Here is a 19,444-nt window from a genome sequence, read left to right as displayed (position 1 = left end):
AGGCAAAGAAGCTGTAAAGCTGCAAATTCCTCATAGACAACCCCTACATACCTGTAATCCGACCACTTGGGAGGTGGAGGCAGGAAGACTGTCTTAAATCATGTAATTTTTATTTTGAGACAGAGTTTCTCTGTGTATTTTTGGTGCCTGTCCTGGATCTTGCTCTGTAGACCAGGCTGGCCTCAAACTCACAGAGATCCACCTGGCTCTGCTTCCCGAGTGCTGGGATTAAATGTGTGTGCCACCACCACTGGGCCTTAAATCATATAGCTTTATATGTGGTAGTTTATATTTGTAGTTTTCTGGGTTTTAAATTAAATATATGTTTATTTCTTTATATGTATAGGAATGAGTTGACATCCCCTGTCTTCTTCAGTTACTTTCCACAATATCTTTAGAGGCTGGGTGCTGTGGAACAGTCTTTGCACACTAAATATGTATTGCTCTCACGATTAACAAAGAGCTGATTGGCTAATAGCTAAGCAGGATTTTCAGGCAGAGAGAATGCTGGGAAGAAGGAGTTGGAGGAGTCTCCAGAGACACAGAGAGAAGCAAGATGAATGTGCCCTGTTGAAAGAAGGTACTGCTACATGGCAGAGGGTAGATTAGTAATATGGGTTAATTTGAAATATAAGAGTAAGCCAGTAACAAGCCTGAGGTATTGATGGAGCATTTATAATTAATAATGACTCTTTGCGTGGCTATTTGGGGAGCCAGCAGTTATGATGAAAAACTCCACCTACAGCTGGGTTTCTCAATAAACAGGACACTCACCTTTAGCTAGCCTGACTGACCAACAAATTTTGGGCACCTGTGCTCCACACATCCCCAATAGAGTTACAGATGCCCCAACCATGTCTTGCTTTTTATTTTATTTATTTAATTAATTAATTTATTTTTTCGAGACAGGGTTTCTCTGTGTAGTTTTGGTGCCTATCCTGGATCTCATTCTGTAGACCAGACTGGTCTTGAACTCACAGAGATCTGCCTGGCTCTGCCTTCCAAGGGCTGGGATTAAAGGCATGCGGCACCACTGCCCGGTATCTTGCTTTTTAAAAATATACTTAATTTTATTTTATGTACATTGGCTTGAGTGTTTCAGATTCCCTGGAACTGGAGTTATAGAGAGTTGTGGGCTGCCATGTAGGTGCTGAGAATTGAACCAGGTACTCTGGAAGAGCAGCCAGAGCTCTAAACTGCTGAGCTATTTCTCCAGCCCCACACCTTGATTTTTACATGGTCTCTGGGCATCCTAGGTCAGGCCCTCATACTTGTATGGCACCTTGTTTACCAACTGTGCCATCTCCCCAGCCCACAACAACTAATGTTCTTATTGTAAGTGTGTTCCAGCATTTGACCAATTCAATGTATTTCCTGTGCTTTGACTCTCAACCCTGAGTCTGCACAGATGGGCCATTGGTTTCTTTTGGATACAAATCATAGGGATCAGGGTCATGGGCTCCACTCAACTTCTTTCTTATTTCTCTCCAGACAAAAACAACCCCTGTGAGGTCTTCATCTGCAACTGTGACTTCCAGGCTGCCATCTGCTTCTCCAAGGCTCCATACAACAAGTAGAACAAAGGAGTTCACTGTTAGACTTGTTACCTCATTTACTGCCTACCCCATCCCCACCTCCCTGGTTGTCTTCACTATACACTGTGCCCTCTAATAAAGAACCTATTGAAAGAACTCAGCTTTGGTGATTGTATTCTCTGTCTACCAGACATAACTAGATCCTCAGAGAACATCATTCTGTCTAGTCTTGGGGGCTGAAGATTAATGGAAAAGACATTGCCATTTGAGGAGCACCTTGAGGAGTGAGTGATGAGCCTGGTCATGCCATTCATCCCAGCACTCTGATACAGAGAAGAATAGGCATAGGCAAGCAAATCTCTTGAGTTCAAGGCCAACCTGGTCTAAAAAGCAAGTTCCAGGACAGGCAGGACTATTACACAAACAAACCCTGTCTCAAAAAGCAACTACAACAAAAGAACACTCAGCCTGAGATATGTAGGGGGTTAAGGGCAGACAGAAGGGGAAGGAAAGGGCAAGATCAGGCAGGGATGGGGACAGGAAAGAGACGTAGGGATGCGGGAGGAGGGGGGAGGAAAAAGAAGACAGGTATGTAGGAGGGAAGAGAAGAGAGAAAGATGCAGCGTCACATGGGCACTAAATGAACATCTTGTCTCCAAAAATACTGGACTCAAAGCACTTCTGTTGTGTGTGCTCATCATAAGAAGTTGGATATAGGAAACCAACCTGGACTGAGAGTAAATGTCCTGAAGGCAGGATTACATCCTGTGACTTTCCAGTCTTCACTGTGCCTAAACACACACCACAGGATAGTTGTCCCAGTAAAGTGTACAGCAGCCTAACTATTTACAACAAGAAAAACAGAAGACTTCCTCTCTCCACCTTTCCATAGCACAGGACCTGGCAGGTAAAGCCAGGTTAAACTCTGGTTACTTTGGCAAAGCAGATTTAGGAATAAGATGTCTCGTTGGCTGGTTTAAGGCTACATGATTCTCTGTCACTCTTTTCTTTAGTGAACAGCTGCCAAGTCCTCTGCCTTTCCACCCCCACCCCATCCCCACTCATGTCCCAAAGCTCGGGTCTCACCACTCCCAAGTCAGATCTGGTGAGAAACAGAGCGTCTTGCGCAGGCGCAGTGACTGGTAATAGCTGGTAGTGACTGTCCAGCGTCATACTGGAATGGTAGGGGGATCTTGAGCATGGAGACAACCAACTCAACTCAACACTACATGGCTTATATCCAAGGAAGAGGTGAGAAGTGGGGAAAGGAGGTGCTGGAGGGCTAAGTTAGAGGGAACATGAGAGATGACTGAACACAGAGGTCAGAAGGCCACCATATGGTTCTGAGAAGTGAAGTCTGGTCCACAGCAAGAGCAGAAAGTGCCCTTAAGTGCTGACCCTCTCTCCAGCCCCTGTAATGGTTGATTGTCAGTTTCACACACTGGGTAGGGAGAGCCTCAGCTGGAGAATTGCCTGCAGCATATTGGCCTGTGGGCACTTCTGTTGTGAAGGCATTTGCTTTTTTTCAATCTTTTTTAGTTTTTGGTTTTTCATGAAAGGGATTCTTTGTGTATCTCTGGCTGTACTGGAATTCACTCTGTAGACCAGGCTGGCCTCCAACTCAGATATTCACCTGCCTTTGCCTTCTGAGTGTTGACGTTAAAGGCATTAAAGATGTGCACCAACACCACCATCTGCTACATTCCCAGTTTCTAAATGGAGTTTGTGGGCTACTAAGATGCAGCCTATGATGCAAGCCTGTAGACCTGAGTTTGATTCCTGGAACCCATTTAAAGGAAGAAGGAGAGACCTGACTCCACAGAGTTATCCTCTGACTTCCACATGTGCATACAAGTTTGCTTTCTCTATCTCACTGTGTCTCTGTCTCTCACACTCACACAGACACATTAATTAATTAGTTAATTAAAGTTCGAATTTGAAACTGGAATCTGCCTCAAAATGTCTCCGGTTCTTGAGACAAACTTAACACATTGATTATACAGTGAACATGAAGGATTGCTGGGGTCAGCTACTTCTCCTGGGAACCACACATCACTATCAGCATCCCTCAGACCCAACCCCAGGAGCAATGTCTGTATCTTCTTATGATATCAAAGCATCCATGGGAGAGGGACTTGTCATTTTTCCAGTCACTGCACTTGAGCTGGTTGCGGTGTTGAGCTAGCCCTTTCTCTGTGCCTCTGTGACAGCACTGATTCAGGCTCTGTCACCATCTACAGCAGCTCTGCAGGTCAGGACTGTGTGTGAGGGTGCATGTATTCTACTTCTGTGCTACACACACAGCAGTCACAGGCCCGTGTGCTGACTGGACACTGTCAGAGCACAGCTACAGGACTCTAAAGAGAAGTCACTGAGTCCTCCCCTCACCCAGGATGAAACTGCTTCTGCTGGTTGCTCTGCTCACAGGTAGGACCCTTGTCCCCTCTGGGTGCCCCCCCCCATCTCTCTTGTCCTCAATGCACAGCCTCGCTGGTCATGCCTCAAGTGCTGGTTTGGGATTCCTGTTGGGGTCTAATAGCCTGTGAGTTGGAGTTCCATGCTCACCCCATGTCCACACCAGCTGTCATCTTTACCCTCTAAGTCAGATGATCCCTTAGAAAAGTCCACTACATTCACCGACCTATGCAAAGAAAGCCCCTTCTGCCTCTGCCATAAGCCCCGAGACCCATTTCCCTGTAACGTAGGTGCCCTTAAATTGGATTTTCTTGTTATTTAAAAAAAAACAGTTTATATTATGTGTTAGAGTGTTTTACCTGCATGTGTATCTGTGAACTGTGTGTGAGCAGTATCTACAGAGGCAAGAGGAGGTGTCTGATCCTCAGAACTATGGTCATGGACAGTTGTGAGCTGCCATGTGGGTGCTGGCACCAAGCCTGGGTCCTATGCAAGTGCAGCAAGTACTCCTGACTGCAGAGCCATCTCTCCAGCCCTGATGATTATTTTATTTACATGATCTTATGATGTGGCTCAGGATGTCCTCCAACTCAACATTATGTCCAGATTGAAAGCTTACTGCCTCACCTTCCAAGTGTCAGGATTGCAATAATGCCACACTTGCTTCTGCATCTTTCTTTTTCGTTTTTTCTATACGTGGTTCTCATAGTAACCATGGCTGTCCTGGAACTCACTCTATAGACCAGGCTGGATTTGATCTCAGATATCCACCTGCCTCTAGCTCCAGAGTGCTGGTATTAAAGTCCTGTGACACTGTTCCCTGGTGACCTTGAACTTCTTATCTACATGCCTCAGCCTCCAGAGAGCTGGGATTACACAGTTCGTGTGCCACTGTACATGGCTTCTCCTTCATTTTACTGGTGACCAAGTATCCCACTGCAGACTGAATCCTGGTCATTTATCTACTCCTCAGCTGATGAGCAGTTTGTTGTGTCAAATGCTGACATTACAATGACGATCTGACCATTATCCTTGTCTATGAGCTGTGCATGGCCACACAACAGATTCCTTCTAATTCTTCCAGTGTAAAACAATCAGCATGTGTTGGCTGCTTCTCTGGCTCAAGGTCTCAGCTAGAACTGTGATGAATCCCACTGCTGGCTAAGGTTAGGGTTTCACCTAGGCTTGAGTAGGGGTGGGGCAGCTTTCAAACTAAGAGATGGTTGGATTTTGGGTAATTGAACTAAGAGGTCAGTTTGTCCCTGGCTGCTGACTGGAGAGTGTTCTCAGCTTCTCAAGCATGGACCACAGTGTGGCAGCTGTCTGTCCTGACAGTGAGAAATGAGCAGGCAAGCAAGGCAAAGGGCAATGTGTATAGAGCTTAGTCCTGGGGAGTCAGCCCAGCCCAGTACAGTGGAGTACACTTATAATCCTACCACTGGGGAGGCTGAGGCCAGAGGGTTGCCACAGAAGTCTGAGGTTATACTGGGTTACTGGGCTATACTGGGTATACTGGGTTAAGGTATCTCAAACAAGTAGATAGCTTCCACTTAGGCCTGGTGACCTGAGTTTGGTCTCCAAGACCTATAGAGTGGAGGGAGAAAACCAACTCCCTGAAGCTGTGCTCTGACCTCCTCATGTGTAGCATGACATTTCTGAGTGGTCCCAAGTGCTTACTTCTTTCACCTGTGTTGGGGCAAGCACACACACACACACACACACACACACACACACACACACACACACACACCTCTATTCACTGCTCTCCTCATGCAGCAGCTGTTAGGAGTCCAGGAGGAAGCTAGCAGGCAGGCATCAGACCCCTGGTAAAGTCAAGTCGGATTGATGGAGTGTGCTGTGCTTTCTTGCAGCAGGAACTACTGCACAGGGCATCAGCTCTCGGGCTGTTTGGCAGTTCAGCAATGCGCTCCAGTGCACCCTTCCTTTGATTAATCCCTTTCCAGAGTACAACTACTATGGCTGCTACTGTGGATTCTTGAGATTCTTCAACCCAGTGGAAGACTTAGACAGGTGAGTCATCCACTTGGTGGGACACTGGAGTGTCTGCTGTGGGGTGGGGACAGGACACAAGCAGAGAATCTCATGAGGACTGAATAGGAGACACGCAGATTCTGCAAACATCATATATGTTGTGTTGTTTATTATTATTTATTTTTCTTTCTTTGTTTATTTTTTCCATAAAGAGGTTCTCTATGTAGCCCTAGTTGTCCTTGAACTCTCTCTAGAGACCATGCCCACCTTGAACTCAGAGATCTTCCAGCCTCTGCCTCCTGAGTGCTGAGGTTAAAGGCGTGCATCACCACCCACAGTATGTATTTTCCCCTCTTGTCATGCAAAGAAATCAGTTCAAGAGGACCCTGTATCTAGTGGTCCCCCAAAGCAGAATGTGTGAGGTATTAATAGTGGGTAATACTGCCCTCAGTCACTAGTCTAGGGCACAGCCAACCATCACAGCTCCCATCAGAGTGTCAGCCTTGGCTTTAAAAGTCACCAAAAGTTCAGAATGTGTAATTTCACTGTACTCCTGCAGCTTTGCTCAAAAATCACTGTTTTTGATACAGGATCCCACTTATATATCCTGGCTGATCTCAAACTCAGAGATCTATCTGCCTCTGCCCCCAAGTACTAGAATTAATTGTAGACACCATCACACTCCACAGAAGTTGCTTTCAATAAATATATGCTTAGTAGAAATCATGGATTTCAAGCCACAGGACAATTTGTTCTGGAACATCACGTTAAATCATCCTCACATGTTTCAGAAAGACTAGTTGTTCCTTCCTCTCTCCAGGTGCTGCCAGATTCATGACAACTGCCTCGCTCAGGTCGATAACCTGGAAAACTGTGCAGTCCTCATAAGGAACCCCTACACCAGCTCCTACTCATACTCATGTTCTGGGAGTGAGATCACCTGCAGTGGTAGGTTTACCCTATGGGAACCTCTGAATTCTGCTTACTCCTGGGCATCTTAGCAAGGGGCAGAAGTAACAAGGACAGTGACCACTTAGCAGTCATTTACTTGGTCCCATTGGACACCACAACAGCCTTATCAGGTAGATACTAAAACATGGATGAGGTCTGATGCAGTAATCTGATTAATCTTTTTCAATAAAAAACAGGAGTCACATATTGGGGTAAGAACCAGAACATCAGTGAACAGGGAACAGCCGCCAGTTGCTTCCTACCTCTTCCGTTCCTCCTTCCAAAATGATGAAATTCTCTCTCAGCCATGCCTTGCCACTTCCTGTCTCCATTCTGTCTACAGTCCTCCAAACTTCTATGGTTAGCTAGTGGCTAGCTCTGCCCTCTGACTCCAAGCAAGTTTGACTTGTTAGAACACAGTCAAAATATCACACATTTGTCTAAGCAAAAAGGACGGGTATTTTTTTAAACTAACATAGTAAAACCATATACAATAAGTACAATAACTATATACAAATATATACAGGCAAGAATTACATTAACAATGTCTAGTCCATTTGCATTTGCCAAATTGAGAGAAAATACTCTATTATCTATCCTATCTTGGTAAGTTCAAAGTCTTGTACCTAATTTATTTTCTACCCTAACTTGCATTACCAACCCAAAACTATCTTTTTATGTCTCTCAACCTTATGCATTTTACATGTCTTTTGTGAGGTGAATTTGTTAACAAGGAAAACTATAACTACTCAGTCTTCCACTCCATCAGAGACCTGAGAAGGAAATATTACCTGAATAAGCAGGAAGTGCAGAGTAAACTAAGAAATGACAGAAACAGTCCCCCAAGGTGCCTCCAACCATGGGACATCCATATTTAGCCTATAGGTTTAGAATATCTGACAGACTTTTCTGTGAAACATATTTTTGAAGGGTTGTTCTACCTTGTCTTTGCAAAGTTTGACAGTCACTTTCTTTTGTGTCCTGCTGTGTATACTGTCAGCAGTCGAGGCAAAGGCAGTTTCAGGCCTAGTGGCTAAGCTTTGTCATGAAGAAAGTAAACTCCATATGGAGTTTCTTCGATGTTCATCATCTTCTCAGAAGTAGACTGATGCTGCTAGGAGCAGACATGTCTCATTGTCACTAAAAAAATATGTTATTGAAACATCTTAAATGCCATATTCAGTATCCCTGTAGTGTTTGAGGACCAGCTGTCTATCTAAAATATATCTCTGTTTGACTTCAAAACATACTTAACATGACTACAAGTTTGATTGTGATAGGGGGCTAATTACTAACCTGTATTTTCTTTATTATCCTAAATAGTTTGTAATAATGGCTTTCAAGGACTAGATATTTACATTACATTGTTAAATCAACTGTATAGGTATAATACCTTGAACAAGAATAGAAAGGTATGTACAATATATTATAACAAAAATAACCTTAAATTTGCATCAATATAAAAAATCTATACCAATGTAAAATATTTAAGGCTAGTAGTTTCTCTTTTGGTTTAAAAGTAGACTCAATAATGTACATTTTTATCCTATCATTTCTATATCCTCCCTTTTTCTTTTCAGAACATGATCCCTGAATCTAATCTCCTTTGTTCAGTTTTTTTCCTGACCATCACCAATAACAACTTGTAACCAAACCCCCTAAATAATGACAGATATCCATAGCCCACTGAATGACCAAAAACCATCCATCCCAACTTTGGGAATGTGGGTGTCATGTTCTTAAATTGCTTCCTATTTTTGGGGGGGTAATGGCATCTTTAGGCGACCCTGTCTGGAGAGACAAAAATAAAACCCTGCCCCAACCCTAGCTTTGGGGAGTTTCCCTTTTGGCAAGCTATGTCAGATCAAATGAAATGCATTTGTTAGTTTATAAGTTAGTTTAGATTGAATGGTCATTCTGTTTGATGAACTATCACCTCTTCTAATCAAGAAGTCTCTCTTGTTCAAATATAATCTTTATCAATTTTGATGGTATCCATAGTTTTTGTTCTCCTGAGAAACCAAAGCAAAACCTCTTCCCCAATATAACACATATCCTGGTTTCATTTTGGGGTTAATACATCTTTAAAGTATACAGGATGGTTTAACTCAGCAGTTTTTTCTATTATCCAATGTCTGTCCACAGCTGTCTATTCATTCTCATTAACATTTAGAAAATTTAAAGTTAATAAAGCATTGTGCAATCTATTTATGCAGGTCTTTATTACTACTTTCTTTTTGTTAAGCATATCTTTTAGAGTTCAATTAGATCCTTCTATAACTGCTTGCCATCTAGGATTGTGTGATATACCTGTAATATGGTTTATTTTGTAATATGCAAAAAACTGTTTCATTTTTCTAGAGACATATGCTGGAGCATTGTCAGTCTTAATTTGTACAGGTATTCCCATGATGGTCATCATAACTTCTAACAAATGTGTGATTACAGAATCAGCCTTTTCAAACTCATAGGATTTTCCTTTTGAAATCCTGAATATGTATCTATGGTATGGTGTACATCTTTTAATTTCCCAAACTCTCCAAAATGAAATACATCTATTTGCCAAATTTCATTTACCCTTTTGGTTAGTTTACAGATAGTAGAGTTTGGTAATAAAAAAAAGTAGGACATTTCACTGTAATGTCCATGACTTGTTGCCAAGTGATGGAAAAAAAACTGTTTCAAGCCCTTGCTCTTGACATTGTGTTTCTTATGAAATTCTGAGGTTTCTAGCACATTTCCTGCCAATAGTTGATCCGTTTCATCATTATCTTGTGCTAAGGGGCCTGGTGGACCAGTGTGGGATATAATATATATTATATATAAGGGATGATTTTTATTTCTGGTTTTCTTGTAACTGAATAAATAACAAAGTCAATTATGAATCATCTGGAATAAATTTAGCAATTTTAATACGTAAAACAACTCTTTCTGAATATTGAGAGTCAATAACAATATTAAGATGTTCTGGAAATCTATTAATAACTGATTTGTTTGGACCAATAAGGAACATAAGGGCTACAGAAATTGGTGTTCCCTGTACAATGTGAGGAAAGATCCAGTTAGCTGTCTTTATAAACTGAATTATCTTACTTTTGGAATATTTATTGCTAGTCTCTCCCAAAAAATTACTGCAAGCTCTTTGCCAATGTTCATTTTCTGTCCATAAAGAGGAAATTTCCACAATATTAAAAGGTACTACAATTTCTGGTGGCTCTATTTCTGCTAATTGACAAAGCCTCAATTTTCCTTTTAGATTCAACTCAGAAACATTTTCTACATAGGTCTTTAATGTTTTACTCTGTTTGTGTGGTAAAACTATACCCATTATAAGATATTATCTTCTCCCTGTATTTACCTTCCTATTGGAGAATGCAGAGAAGATTGAATAACCAGAGTACAATCAAGCTCTGGATCCAAACAATCCACATGTGCATCCTGTAATTTGTTTTCTGCCAATGACAGTTCTCTCAGCCTCAGCTGATTATTTTCTTGGATGCCAGAAGCGATCCCCGGTGGTGGATGGGTCCTGCAGAGGGTGTAAGAAGTGAGCCAGGCCATGGTGGTTGGGAGAATCTTGCAGCCTGACTGACTAGCAGCCAGAGTGTTTCTTTATTTATACAGAATTTAGTTAGCAGGAATACATTCTTGATGTTCCAAAACATAGATCATATCGTTTTTGTTTTTGGACATGTGTTTCACTTCCTTTTGCTCATCTTTTAGTCATCATTAATAAACTATGACAGAACAGAGTTATCATTTCCAATCATTTTCCCTCAAGTTTTGACATCATTAATAAACAGTTATCATTCTTACTTATAAAACCCATAACCCAATTTTTGAGAATCTAGAGGCATATGACAGCCTGTGCTCAGGCTGGTTGTTTTGATTGCTTCAAGGACACTAGACCAAAACAAAATCTTCAACCACCCTGGGCATTTTGCCATGTCTCAGGCAGTGTATTACCAACTCTTAGTGGTCAGAGTGCTCAGAGAAAATCCTCAGGCTAAAGCTGCTGCTGTTTTTATTCAAATCCTGACATAATACAATGTTTATATTTTATATCTTTATAGAATTTGGCATTCTGTTGTTCCTTGACATTATAGTGACTCTAACTTTTAAGAGAGGGAGGTCCTGACTTCTTATACTTTTATCATCTTTCCACTCCATACTTTACTCATCAGTATGTCTCTATGTGGGGCAGAGTTGTATGCCACATAATTGTCTGTGTATACAGTGGGAAGAGGCTTGTAATCTGAGCTGTAGCCAACTTCTCTAGCCCACCAGATCTTGTTGATCTTTTTGAATTTACTTTGTTTTGAATATATTGTTCCAGTGTAAGTACAGGGACAGATGTTTCAAGAATGTCTCATAGCCACATGAAGAGACCTCTGGCTTCTTTATGTGTCACAACCTCCAAGGCAGAAGGAAGTCCTTCAAGTAGATAAGGATATCTCCCTCAAAGTGGTGGTGGTGGGAATAGTATGTTCAGGACTTTCCTGGGTAAGCTTAGAAGCAGCATTCCTAGGAGAAGGCATAAATGATTCATAAGGAATTTCCATCAATCCAATATCCCCAAATTGTACAAATCTTAAAAGTGCCCCAAGTATGTAACAGGTGGAGGTGAAAACCAAAGGTGGCATGGCAGCCACCATGTGGCTCAGCTCTGCTGGATCTTTGTCAAGCAGCTGTGCTGGCTTTATGAATTTTGCCATTCTTTCAGATATGGCTGTGCCACTTGGACTATTTAAGTCCTTGTCACCTTGTCAGGTTTGAAATAAATTACTTAATTCTTGAGTTGTTAATCCAATTATTGCTGTAGCCAGGTAATGTCACCATGCTAAGACTAAGAGCCTGCAATTGATCTCTACTGATTAGTACCTTTGGGGGTTGAATTTTTTGTAAGCCTGTTTTATATCCTAGGTAGTTAATAGTGTCTCCTCTTTGTATTTTTGGGAGCAATTTGTAATCCCCAAAAAGGTAAAATTTTTCTTTACTTCTTCAAACATTTTCTCTAAGGTATCTATTTTGAATCAGCTAGTAAGATATCATCCATATAATGGTAAATTCTAGATGGAGGAAACTGATTATGAAATATTTCCAATGACAGTCATCAAAAACATTGACACAGGTTAGGTTGGTTTAGCATCCATTTTGGGAGAACTTTCCACTGATATCTTTTAATGGGCTGGGAATTATTATAAGTAGGCAATATGAAGGCAAATTTTTCTCTATCCTTCTCTTATAAAGGTATAGTGAAGAAACAGTCTTTTAAATCAATCACTATAATAGACCATACTTGAGGTAACAGAGAAGGCAAAGGAATTCCAGGCTATAGAGAGCTCATCAGCTGAATTACTTCATTTTTGGCTCTCAAATTTATTAGCATTCTCCATTTTCCAGATTTCTTCTTAATGACAAATATAGGAGAATTCCAAGGATTAGTTGATTCTTCAATATGTTGACTATGTAACTACCCCTGTACCCGTTGTTCTAAGTCCTGTAATATTTCTGATATCAAAGGCCATTGGTTCACCCAGATAGGTTTGTCTTTTAACTATTTTAAAGGTAGGGCTGTTGGTAACCTTAAAAGATCAGGAGCTTTTGTGCCCTGTTTATGAACAACCTGAATGGTCGGTGACTGTTCTTCATAATACTTTTTAATATTTGTCCCAGAAACATTTGTTAGTTTATGATTTGTTCCTGAGATTGGAGGAATGTTAATCTGGGCATTCCATTGCTGTAACAAATTACATCCCCATAAATCTTTTGCTATGTTAGCCAATTATGGCTCTAATTTTCCTCTCTGTCCTTCTGGCACTATACATTTGACATATCTTGACTTTATTTTACCTGAGATAAAGCTCCAATCCCTAAAAGTTGAACATTTACCTCCTGAAGAGACTAATTTGGATGCCAAGATTTTGGTGTCATTATTGTTATATCTGCCCTGGTGTCTACAAGACCCTCAATTACAATGTCATTTATTCATATTTTTTAACTTTGGTCTTTGATCATGTATAGAAGTTTGCCAAAATATTTGCTTTATGGTTTTACCTGGAATTTTTGTTCTATCTTCTAAAGTTGTTATTTAATCCAGAGCAGTATGGGGTTTTTTTTTTTTACAATAGTCATTATGTATTTAATTTGCTCTAGGAAGCATTTCCACAAGTCGATAGGGACTGCCTAAACCAAATTCGACATGAGGGCCCACAAGCATCCCCCCTCCAAGATGTTTTCCAATGGCAAAGGGTTACTTTGTCTGTGCCTTGTTGATTTGCATTCATTGTTCCAGGTTCTGCCTTTGCTTTATCTTCTCCAGAAAGCAGAGACTTTCTGTTTGGATTAGTCCTAGAAAAATCATTGTTTCTAGGAATGCCCTATCTACAATCCCTTTTTAGGTGACCTTGTTTAGCACAATTAAAACATCTGACATTTTGATTATTCTTCAAGCCTCTGTAAATCACTTCTCCTATCCAAGCATCAACATGGTTATAAGATTCAATATTGATTGTATCTCTGATCCATTCCTCTGTGGGTGCTGGTCTAAATTTAAAGGTCTAATTACTCTTTTCCATTGTGAATTAGCATTTTCACATGCAAAGATTCAATTATTATTTATCTAGCTTATGGATTTGGTATCATTCTATTTGCAGATGAAGTCAATCCTCATGAAAAATTAGTGAACTTTTCTTTTGGGCCCTGTACAACTTTAGTAGTAAATGACACAGTTTTCTTTCCAAGTTCTTCAACTCTGTCCCAAGCATCCAAAGCTGTTTCACGGCATAGAGCCAAGATATGGTCATCATATATAGACTGTCTCTATACATCAGCATAATCACCCTCTCCAAGCAGCTGGTCTTGGAAATTTCTATACCCCTATCCCTACTTCATTGTTCATTGTTCAATGTCCTCAACCTCATCTTCCCACCAGGTCCTTCACTGTAATTGAGGACCAGGTTCCAATACTTTTAGAACCAAGTCTTTCCATTTTTGTGGGATAATACTGTTACTAGTTGACCATGAATTTTATATCTGCCTCACAAAAGGAGAATGCTACCATATGAGACTATCTCTTCCTTAAATCTCCTCAAATCTAACATTTCCACAGGAATCCAGTCAGCTCTTACACAGCCTTGGGGATTCCTGTCATTTGACAGTTCTTCCTGTTTGGTGACTGGATAAATTAAGGTTGAGTTTTTTGATAACCTTAGGCTGTTTCTTTCTAATTTCATAATGTGATGGTAACATTGGTTCTCCCTTAAATTCCTCTGTCTTTGTCTGAATATCTCTATGGTCTGTTTTAATGAGTTTTTCTAAGTCTTCTAAAGTATCACTCAAAATTACATGTTTTTCTTTAGTAAGTAGTTGTAAGGCTTGCATATTATCAGTCAATTTCTGATATTTGGCATTGATATCAACTAACATTTTTAGGGATAAAGCAAGAATTACTAAGCTGATAATGCTTACAATTAACATTATGTAAATCACAGCTAAGTTAATTATCCCCTCATTTAATTGTTCCATTTTATTTATTTATTGATTTATTTGTTTGTTTGTTTTTTATTTTTCTTTATTAAGAAATTTTCGACTCACTCCACATACCTCCCACAGATCCCCCCTTCTCCCTCCTCCCACCCCCCAGCCCTCTCTCCCAAGTCACCCCGCATCCCCACAATCCTCAAATCAAGGTCTCCCATTGGGAATCAGCAGAGCCCGGCACACTGAGCCTAGGCAGGTCCAAGCCCCTTCCCACTGCACCAAGGCCGTGCAAGGCATCACACCACAGGCACCAGATTCCCAAAGGCCTGCCCATGCACCAGGGACAGATCCCGATCCCCCTGCCTGGGTGTCCCCCAAACACTTTGAGCCAAACACATGTCTTCCGTATCCAGAGGGCCAAGTTCAGTCCCATGGGGGCTCCAAAGCAACCAGTGCATAGTTCATGGGCTTCTATTTTTAAAACATCCATTGTGGAATCATACACAGACCTAATTCCCTCCATCATAATAGTGTTTCCTAATTTATATCCTGGGAAAAAACTCTCTCTCTCTTTCTTTAACTAATTCCCCCCTTTAAAAAGTCTCAGTTGTCTCACCAAATCTGCTGATATTGACACTGAAGTGTGAGGCTAAGATTGCTGTGCAGCACATCTGGACAGAGAACACAGGTGGTGCACAACTGGCTGAGAACAGCTGCCCCAGTCAGATGTCAGGAGCCAGAGGACAGGGTCCAGGGGAAGTCCACAACCCACAGGAAAAAGTAGCCAAAGAGCCAGCAGTCTGAAAGGCAGATACAAGGGAATGCACAAAAGCAGCATGTGTGGCTGGCAGGAAGTGAAAACACAGAGCTGCCTGAAGGCAGAGCTGGCCAGGGGTGAGGGATGAACTCCAGTGGTTTTGGGAACCAAAGTGCCTGTCAGGTTTTGGGCTTGTGTAGATTGCTGTAGAAAGGCTGCAACAGGAAAATCCCAGACCCACTCAGAGGGCTTGGGGAAGAAAAAGAAAAGTCAGACCGCCACATGGCGACTCCTGCAGGTGTAACTCCCACAGACAGCTCTGGCAGATGCCTGTGGCTGCAAAGCCTTGGGCATGCGGCTGTTTCCTGAATTCATGCCCCCAAATTTGAACACCACTTGATGTGTTAATCTAATTAATCTTTATCAGTCAAAAACCAGGAGTCAAATATTGGGGCAAGAACTTGAAAGATGAGAGAACAGGGAGAAGCTGCCAGTTCCTTTCTTCCTCTCCCATTCCTTCATTTCAAAGGGCTGAACTCCTTTCTCTGCCCCACCTTACCTCTTCCTGACTCCTCTCTGTCTACAGTCCTCCAAATCTATGGTCAGTAGTGGCTAGCTCCACCTTCTGACTCAAAGCAAGCTTTATTTGTCAGAACACAATCAGAAAATCACACAACAGAGGTCCTTGATGGGGAAGATGAGGAAGCTGGGGCCAGATGCCCAAGGTCAACAGCTTAGAAGTGATGACATTTGATTCTGGATCAATCATCTACATCATTCAAATGCCTTTTAAAAAACCTTTAAAGATTTTATATATTTGTGGGTGAGGCATGCCTGTGCAACTTCACACCTGTGGATCTCTGAAGGAATCTGTACTCACCTTTGACCATGTGAGTCCTGGGGATAGAACTCGGGTTCAGACTTGGTAGCAAGGGCCTTTATTCCCTGAGCCATCTTGCCTGCCCAAAGCCTCTCCTGTTAGCTGCTGTGTTATATTGATTTCATACTGACTAGACAATGGAGAGCTGCGTCATTGTGTAAGTCAGATACTGGAGTAAACACCTGTGCAGGGCAAGATTTATCATTCCCATTTTACAGGTGAGGATTCAGAGGGCTGGGATATACCTCAGTTGCTAGAGTGCTTGCCTAGCATGCACAGAGCCCTGGGTTCCACCTCCAGAACCCATGAACTGAGTGTGGTGGTGCACACCTGTAATCCCAGCACTTGGGAGGTGGAGGCAGGAGGATTGTTTTCTATCATATAATTTTCAAGTGGTAGCTGATATTTGTGGTTTTCCTGGTTTTAGGATTAAATATCCATGTTTATTTATTTTTATGTATAAGAATGAGTTTACATCCTGTGTCCTCTTCAGTCACTCTCCACTATGTCTTTAGAGGCTGGGGTCTCTCACTAAACATGACACTCACTTTTAGCTAGCCTGACTGACCAACAAGTTTTGGGAATACATGCTTCCCACTTCCCAATAGAGTTACAGATGCCCCAAGCATCCCTTGATTTTTACATGGTTGCTGGGCATCTTAGGTCAGGTCCTCATGACCTTTTACCGCTTTACCAACTGTGCCGTCTCCCCAGCCCACAACAATTGATATTTTTATTATCAGTGTGTTCCAGCAATTTGGACAACTCAATGTCCTTTCTGTGCTCTGTCTCTCAACCCTGAGTCTGCACCAATGTTAGATGCACCACTGTCTTTTGGTTACAAATCATAGGGAGCAGGGTCATGGGTTCCACTCAACTTCTTTTTTGTTTCTCTCCAGAGGAAAATAACCCCTGTGAGGCCTTCATCTGCAACTGTGCCCACCAGGCCGCCATCTGCTTCTTCAATACTCCATACAACAAGCAGAACAAACGAGATAACTGTTAGACTTATCACCTCAGTTACTGGGACACCATCCCTGCCTGCCTGGTGGTCTTCACTATACAATGTGCCCTCTAATAAAGCACCCATAGAAAGAACTCGGCTATGGTGATTGTATTCTCTGTCTATGGAACATAACTAGATCCTCAGAGAACATCATTCCATCCAGCTCTGGAAACTGAAGATTAATGGGAAAGACATTGCCATTAGCGGAGCACCTTGGATAGTGGGTGATGAGCCTGGCCACTCCTTTTACCCCAGCACAGTGTGATGCAGATGCAGAGGAAGGGAAATCTTTGAAGTTCAAGGCCAACCTGGTCTAAAAGTCCAGTTCCAGGATAGCCAGGAGTATTACACAAAGAAACCCTAAATGGAAAAAAAAACCCAAAAAGTAGAAGAAAAACTCAGCCTTAGATACAAAGAAGGGTGTTAAGGGAGACAGACAGGGGAGCAGACGGAAGAGATAAGGCAGGGAGAGGAAAGGAGGGGTAGGGAGGGAAGGAAAGAGAAGACAGAGAGGTAGGAGGGGAGAGAAGAGAGAGAGAAGCAGTGTCACATGGGAACTAAAGGAATACTTTGGCCCTAAAAATACTGGACTCAAAGCACTTCTGCTGTGAGCTCATCATAAGAAGTGGGATATAAGAAACCAAACTGGACTGAGAGTAAATGACCTGAAGACAGGATTACATCCTGTGACCTTTGAATCTCCACTGTGCCTAAACACACGCCACAGGATAATTGTCCTGATAAAGTACACAGCAGCCTAACTTTTTACAACAAACAAATGTGAACATTACATTTCCTCTACCTTTCAATATCACCTGACCCCGTAGGCAAAGCCAGGTTAATCTCTGGTTTCCTCCTCAACACAATTTAGGAAAAAGATGTCTCATTGCCTGGTTTACGGCAAACGTGGTTCTTGTTCTCTTTTCCTTTAGTGAACAGCTGCCCAGTCCTCTGCTTTCTTATCCCCACCCCTATTGACACTGATGTCCCAAAGCTCAGGCCTCGCCCCTCCCTAGGTCAGGACTGGTGAGCAACAGGTGCAGCTAGAGCCACCTGCCCAGGCGCAGTGACTGGGAGTAGCTGGTAATGACTGTCCAGAGTCCTGCTGGAAGGGTAGGGGGAGCTTGAATGTGGAGACAACTCGACTCACCCCTACATGGTTTTTATCTGGGGAAAAAGGTGAGATGTCAGAAAAAGGAGGTGCTGGCGTGATAAGTTAGAGGGTACATGAGAGAAGACTAGACACAGAGGCCAGAGGTCATTGGCCCAGCAGACACTGTTCACAAAGCCACCATGTGGTTGCTGAGAATGGAACTCCAGTCCTCAGCAAGAGCAGAAAGTGCTCTTAAGTGCTGATCCATCTCTCCAGCCCCTGTAATGGTTGATCGTCAGCCTCACACACTGGGTAGGGAGAGTCTCAGCTGGAGGATTGCCTGCAGCATATTGGCCTGTGGGCACCATCTGTTGTGAAGGCATTTGCTGTCTTTCTTTCTTTCTTTCTTTCTTTCTTTCTTTCTTTCTTTCTTTCTTTCTTTCTTTCTTTCTTTTTTCTTTCTCTTTCTTTCTCTCTCTTTCTCTCTCTCTCTCTTTCTCTATTTCTTTCTCTCTCTCTTTCTCTCTCTGTCATTATGTCTTTCTTTATTTTTTCCTTATTTATTGGTTTTTAGTTTTTTGTTTTTCAACACAGGGTTTCTTTGTATATTTATGGCTGTCCTGAAACTGACTCTGTAAGCCAGGCTGGCCTTGAACTCAGATATTTGCCTGCCTCTGCCCCATAAGTGCTGATGTTAAAGGCATATACTAACACCAACATATGGGTACATTCCCAGTTTTCAAATGCAGTTTCTGGGCTAGTAACATGCAGCCTAAGATACAAGCCTGTAGATCTGAGTTCAATTCCTGGAACCCATTTAAAGGTAGGAGAGAACTGACTCTACGGAGTTGTTCTCGGACCTCCACTTGTGTGTATGAATTTCTCTCTCTCTCTCTCTCTCTCTCTCTCTCTCTCTCTCTCTCTCTCTCTCTCTCCCTCTCTCTGTGTCATATACACACACTCACATTAATTAATTTGTTAATTAAATAAAAATCAAACTTATGGGGACTGGAGAGATGGCTCAGTGGTTAAGAGCACCGACTGCCCTTCCAGAGGTCCTGAGTTCAAATCCCAGCAACCACATGGTGGCTCACAACCATCTGTAATGAGATCTGGTGCCCTCTTCTGGCCTGCAGGGACACATGCAGGCAGAATACTGTATACATAATAAATAAATAAATCTTTAAAAAAAAAATCAAACTTATAACTATATCTACACCATAGGCTGTGTCAGGTTCTTGGGGATAGACTTAGTGCTTACTTTATACAGTTAACTTGGAGGATTGTAGGGTCCAGCCACTCTTACCTGGGGCAAGATGTCACTGTCAGCATC

The 19,444-nt window shown here is 42.1% G+C and overlaps 2 protein-coding genes across 2 annotated transcripts in view; both read left to right on the top strand.

Moving 5' to 3' along the window:
• Positions 1-3,928: 3,928 nt before the first annotated feature.
• Positions 3,929-17,018, top strand: LOC128120731 (phospholipase A2-like). Its single transcript, XM_052754937.1, has 4 exons — positions 3,929-3,962; positions 5,822-5,981; positions 6,763-6,890; positions 16,912-17,018. The coding sequence occupies exons 1-4, from the start codon at positions 3,929-3,931 to the stop codon at positions 17,016-17,018; spliced, it is 429 nt and encodes a 142-aa protein (XP_052610897.1).
• Positions 17,019-18,202: 1,184 nt separating this feature from the next.
• LOC128120730 (phospholipase A2-like) overlaps positions 18,203-19,444 on the top strand; it is a 13,899-nt gene continuing 12,657 nt past the window's right edge. Inside the window, exon 1 of the mRNA XM_052754936.1 lies at positions 18,203-18,218. Coding sequence (XP_052610896.1) covers positions 18,203-18,218 — 16 coding nt within the window. The remainder of the gene's footprint in view (positions 18,219-19,444) is intronic.

The sequence above is a fragment of the Peromyscus californicus genome, unplaced genomic scaffold (assembly GCF_007827085.1).
Source record: "Peromyscus californicus insignis strain IS unplaced genomic scaffold, ASM782708v3 Scaffold_2__1_contigs__length_46816999, whole genome shotgun sequence".
Taxonomy (NCBI): Eukaryota; Metazoa; Chordata; class Mammalia; order Rodentia; family Cricetidae; genus Peromyscus; species Peromyscus californicus.
Note: the sequence above shows the minus strand (reverse complement) of the source record. Positions and strands in the feature narration are given on the sequence as shown.

Coding starts and splice junctions, on each gene's coding strand:
- LOC128120731 (XM_052754937.1), top strand. CDS start 3,929: ATGAAACTGCTTCTGCTGGTTGCTCTGCTCACAG. Junction 3,963..5,821: donor GCTGGTTGCTCTGCTCACAG/GTAGGACCCTTG, acceptor GCTTTCTTGCAG/CAGGAACTACTGCACAGGGC. Junction 6,891..16,911: donor GAGTGAGATCACCTGCAGTG/GTAGGTTTACCC, acceptor GTTTCTCTCCAG/AGGAAAATAACCCCTGTGAG.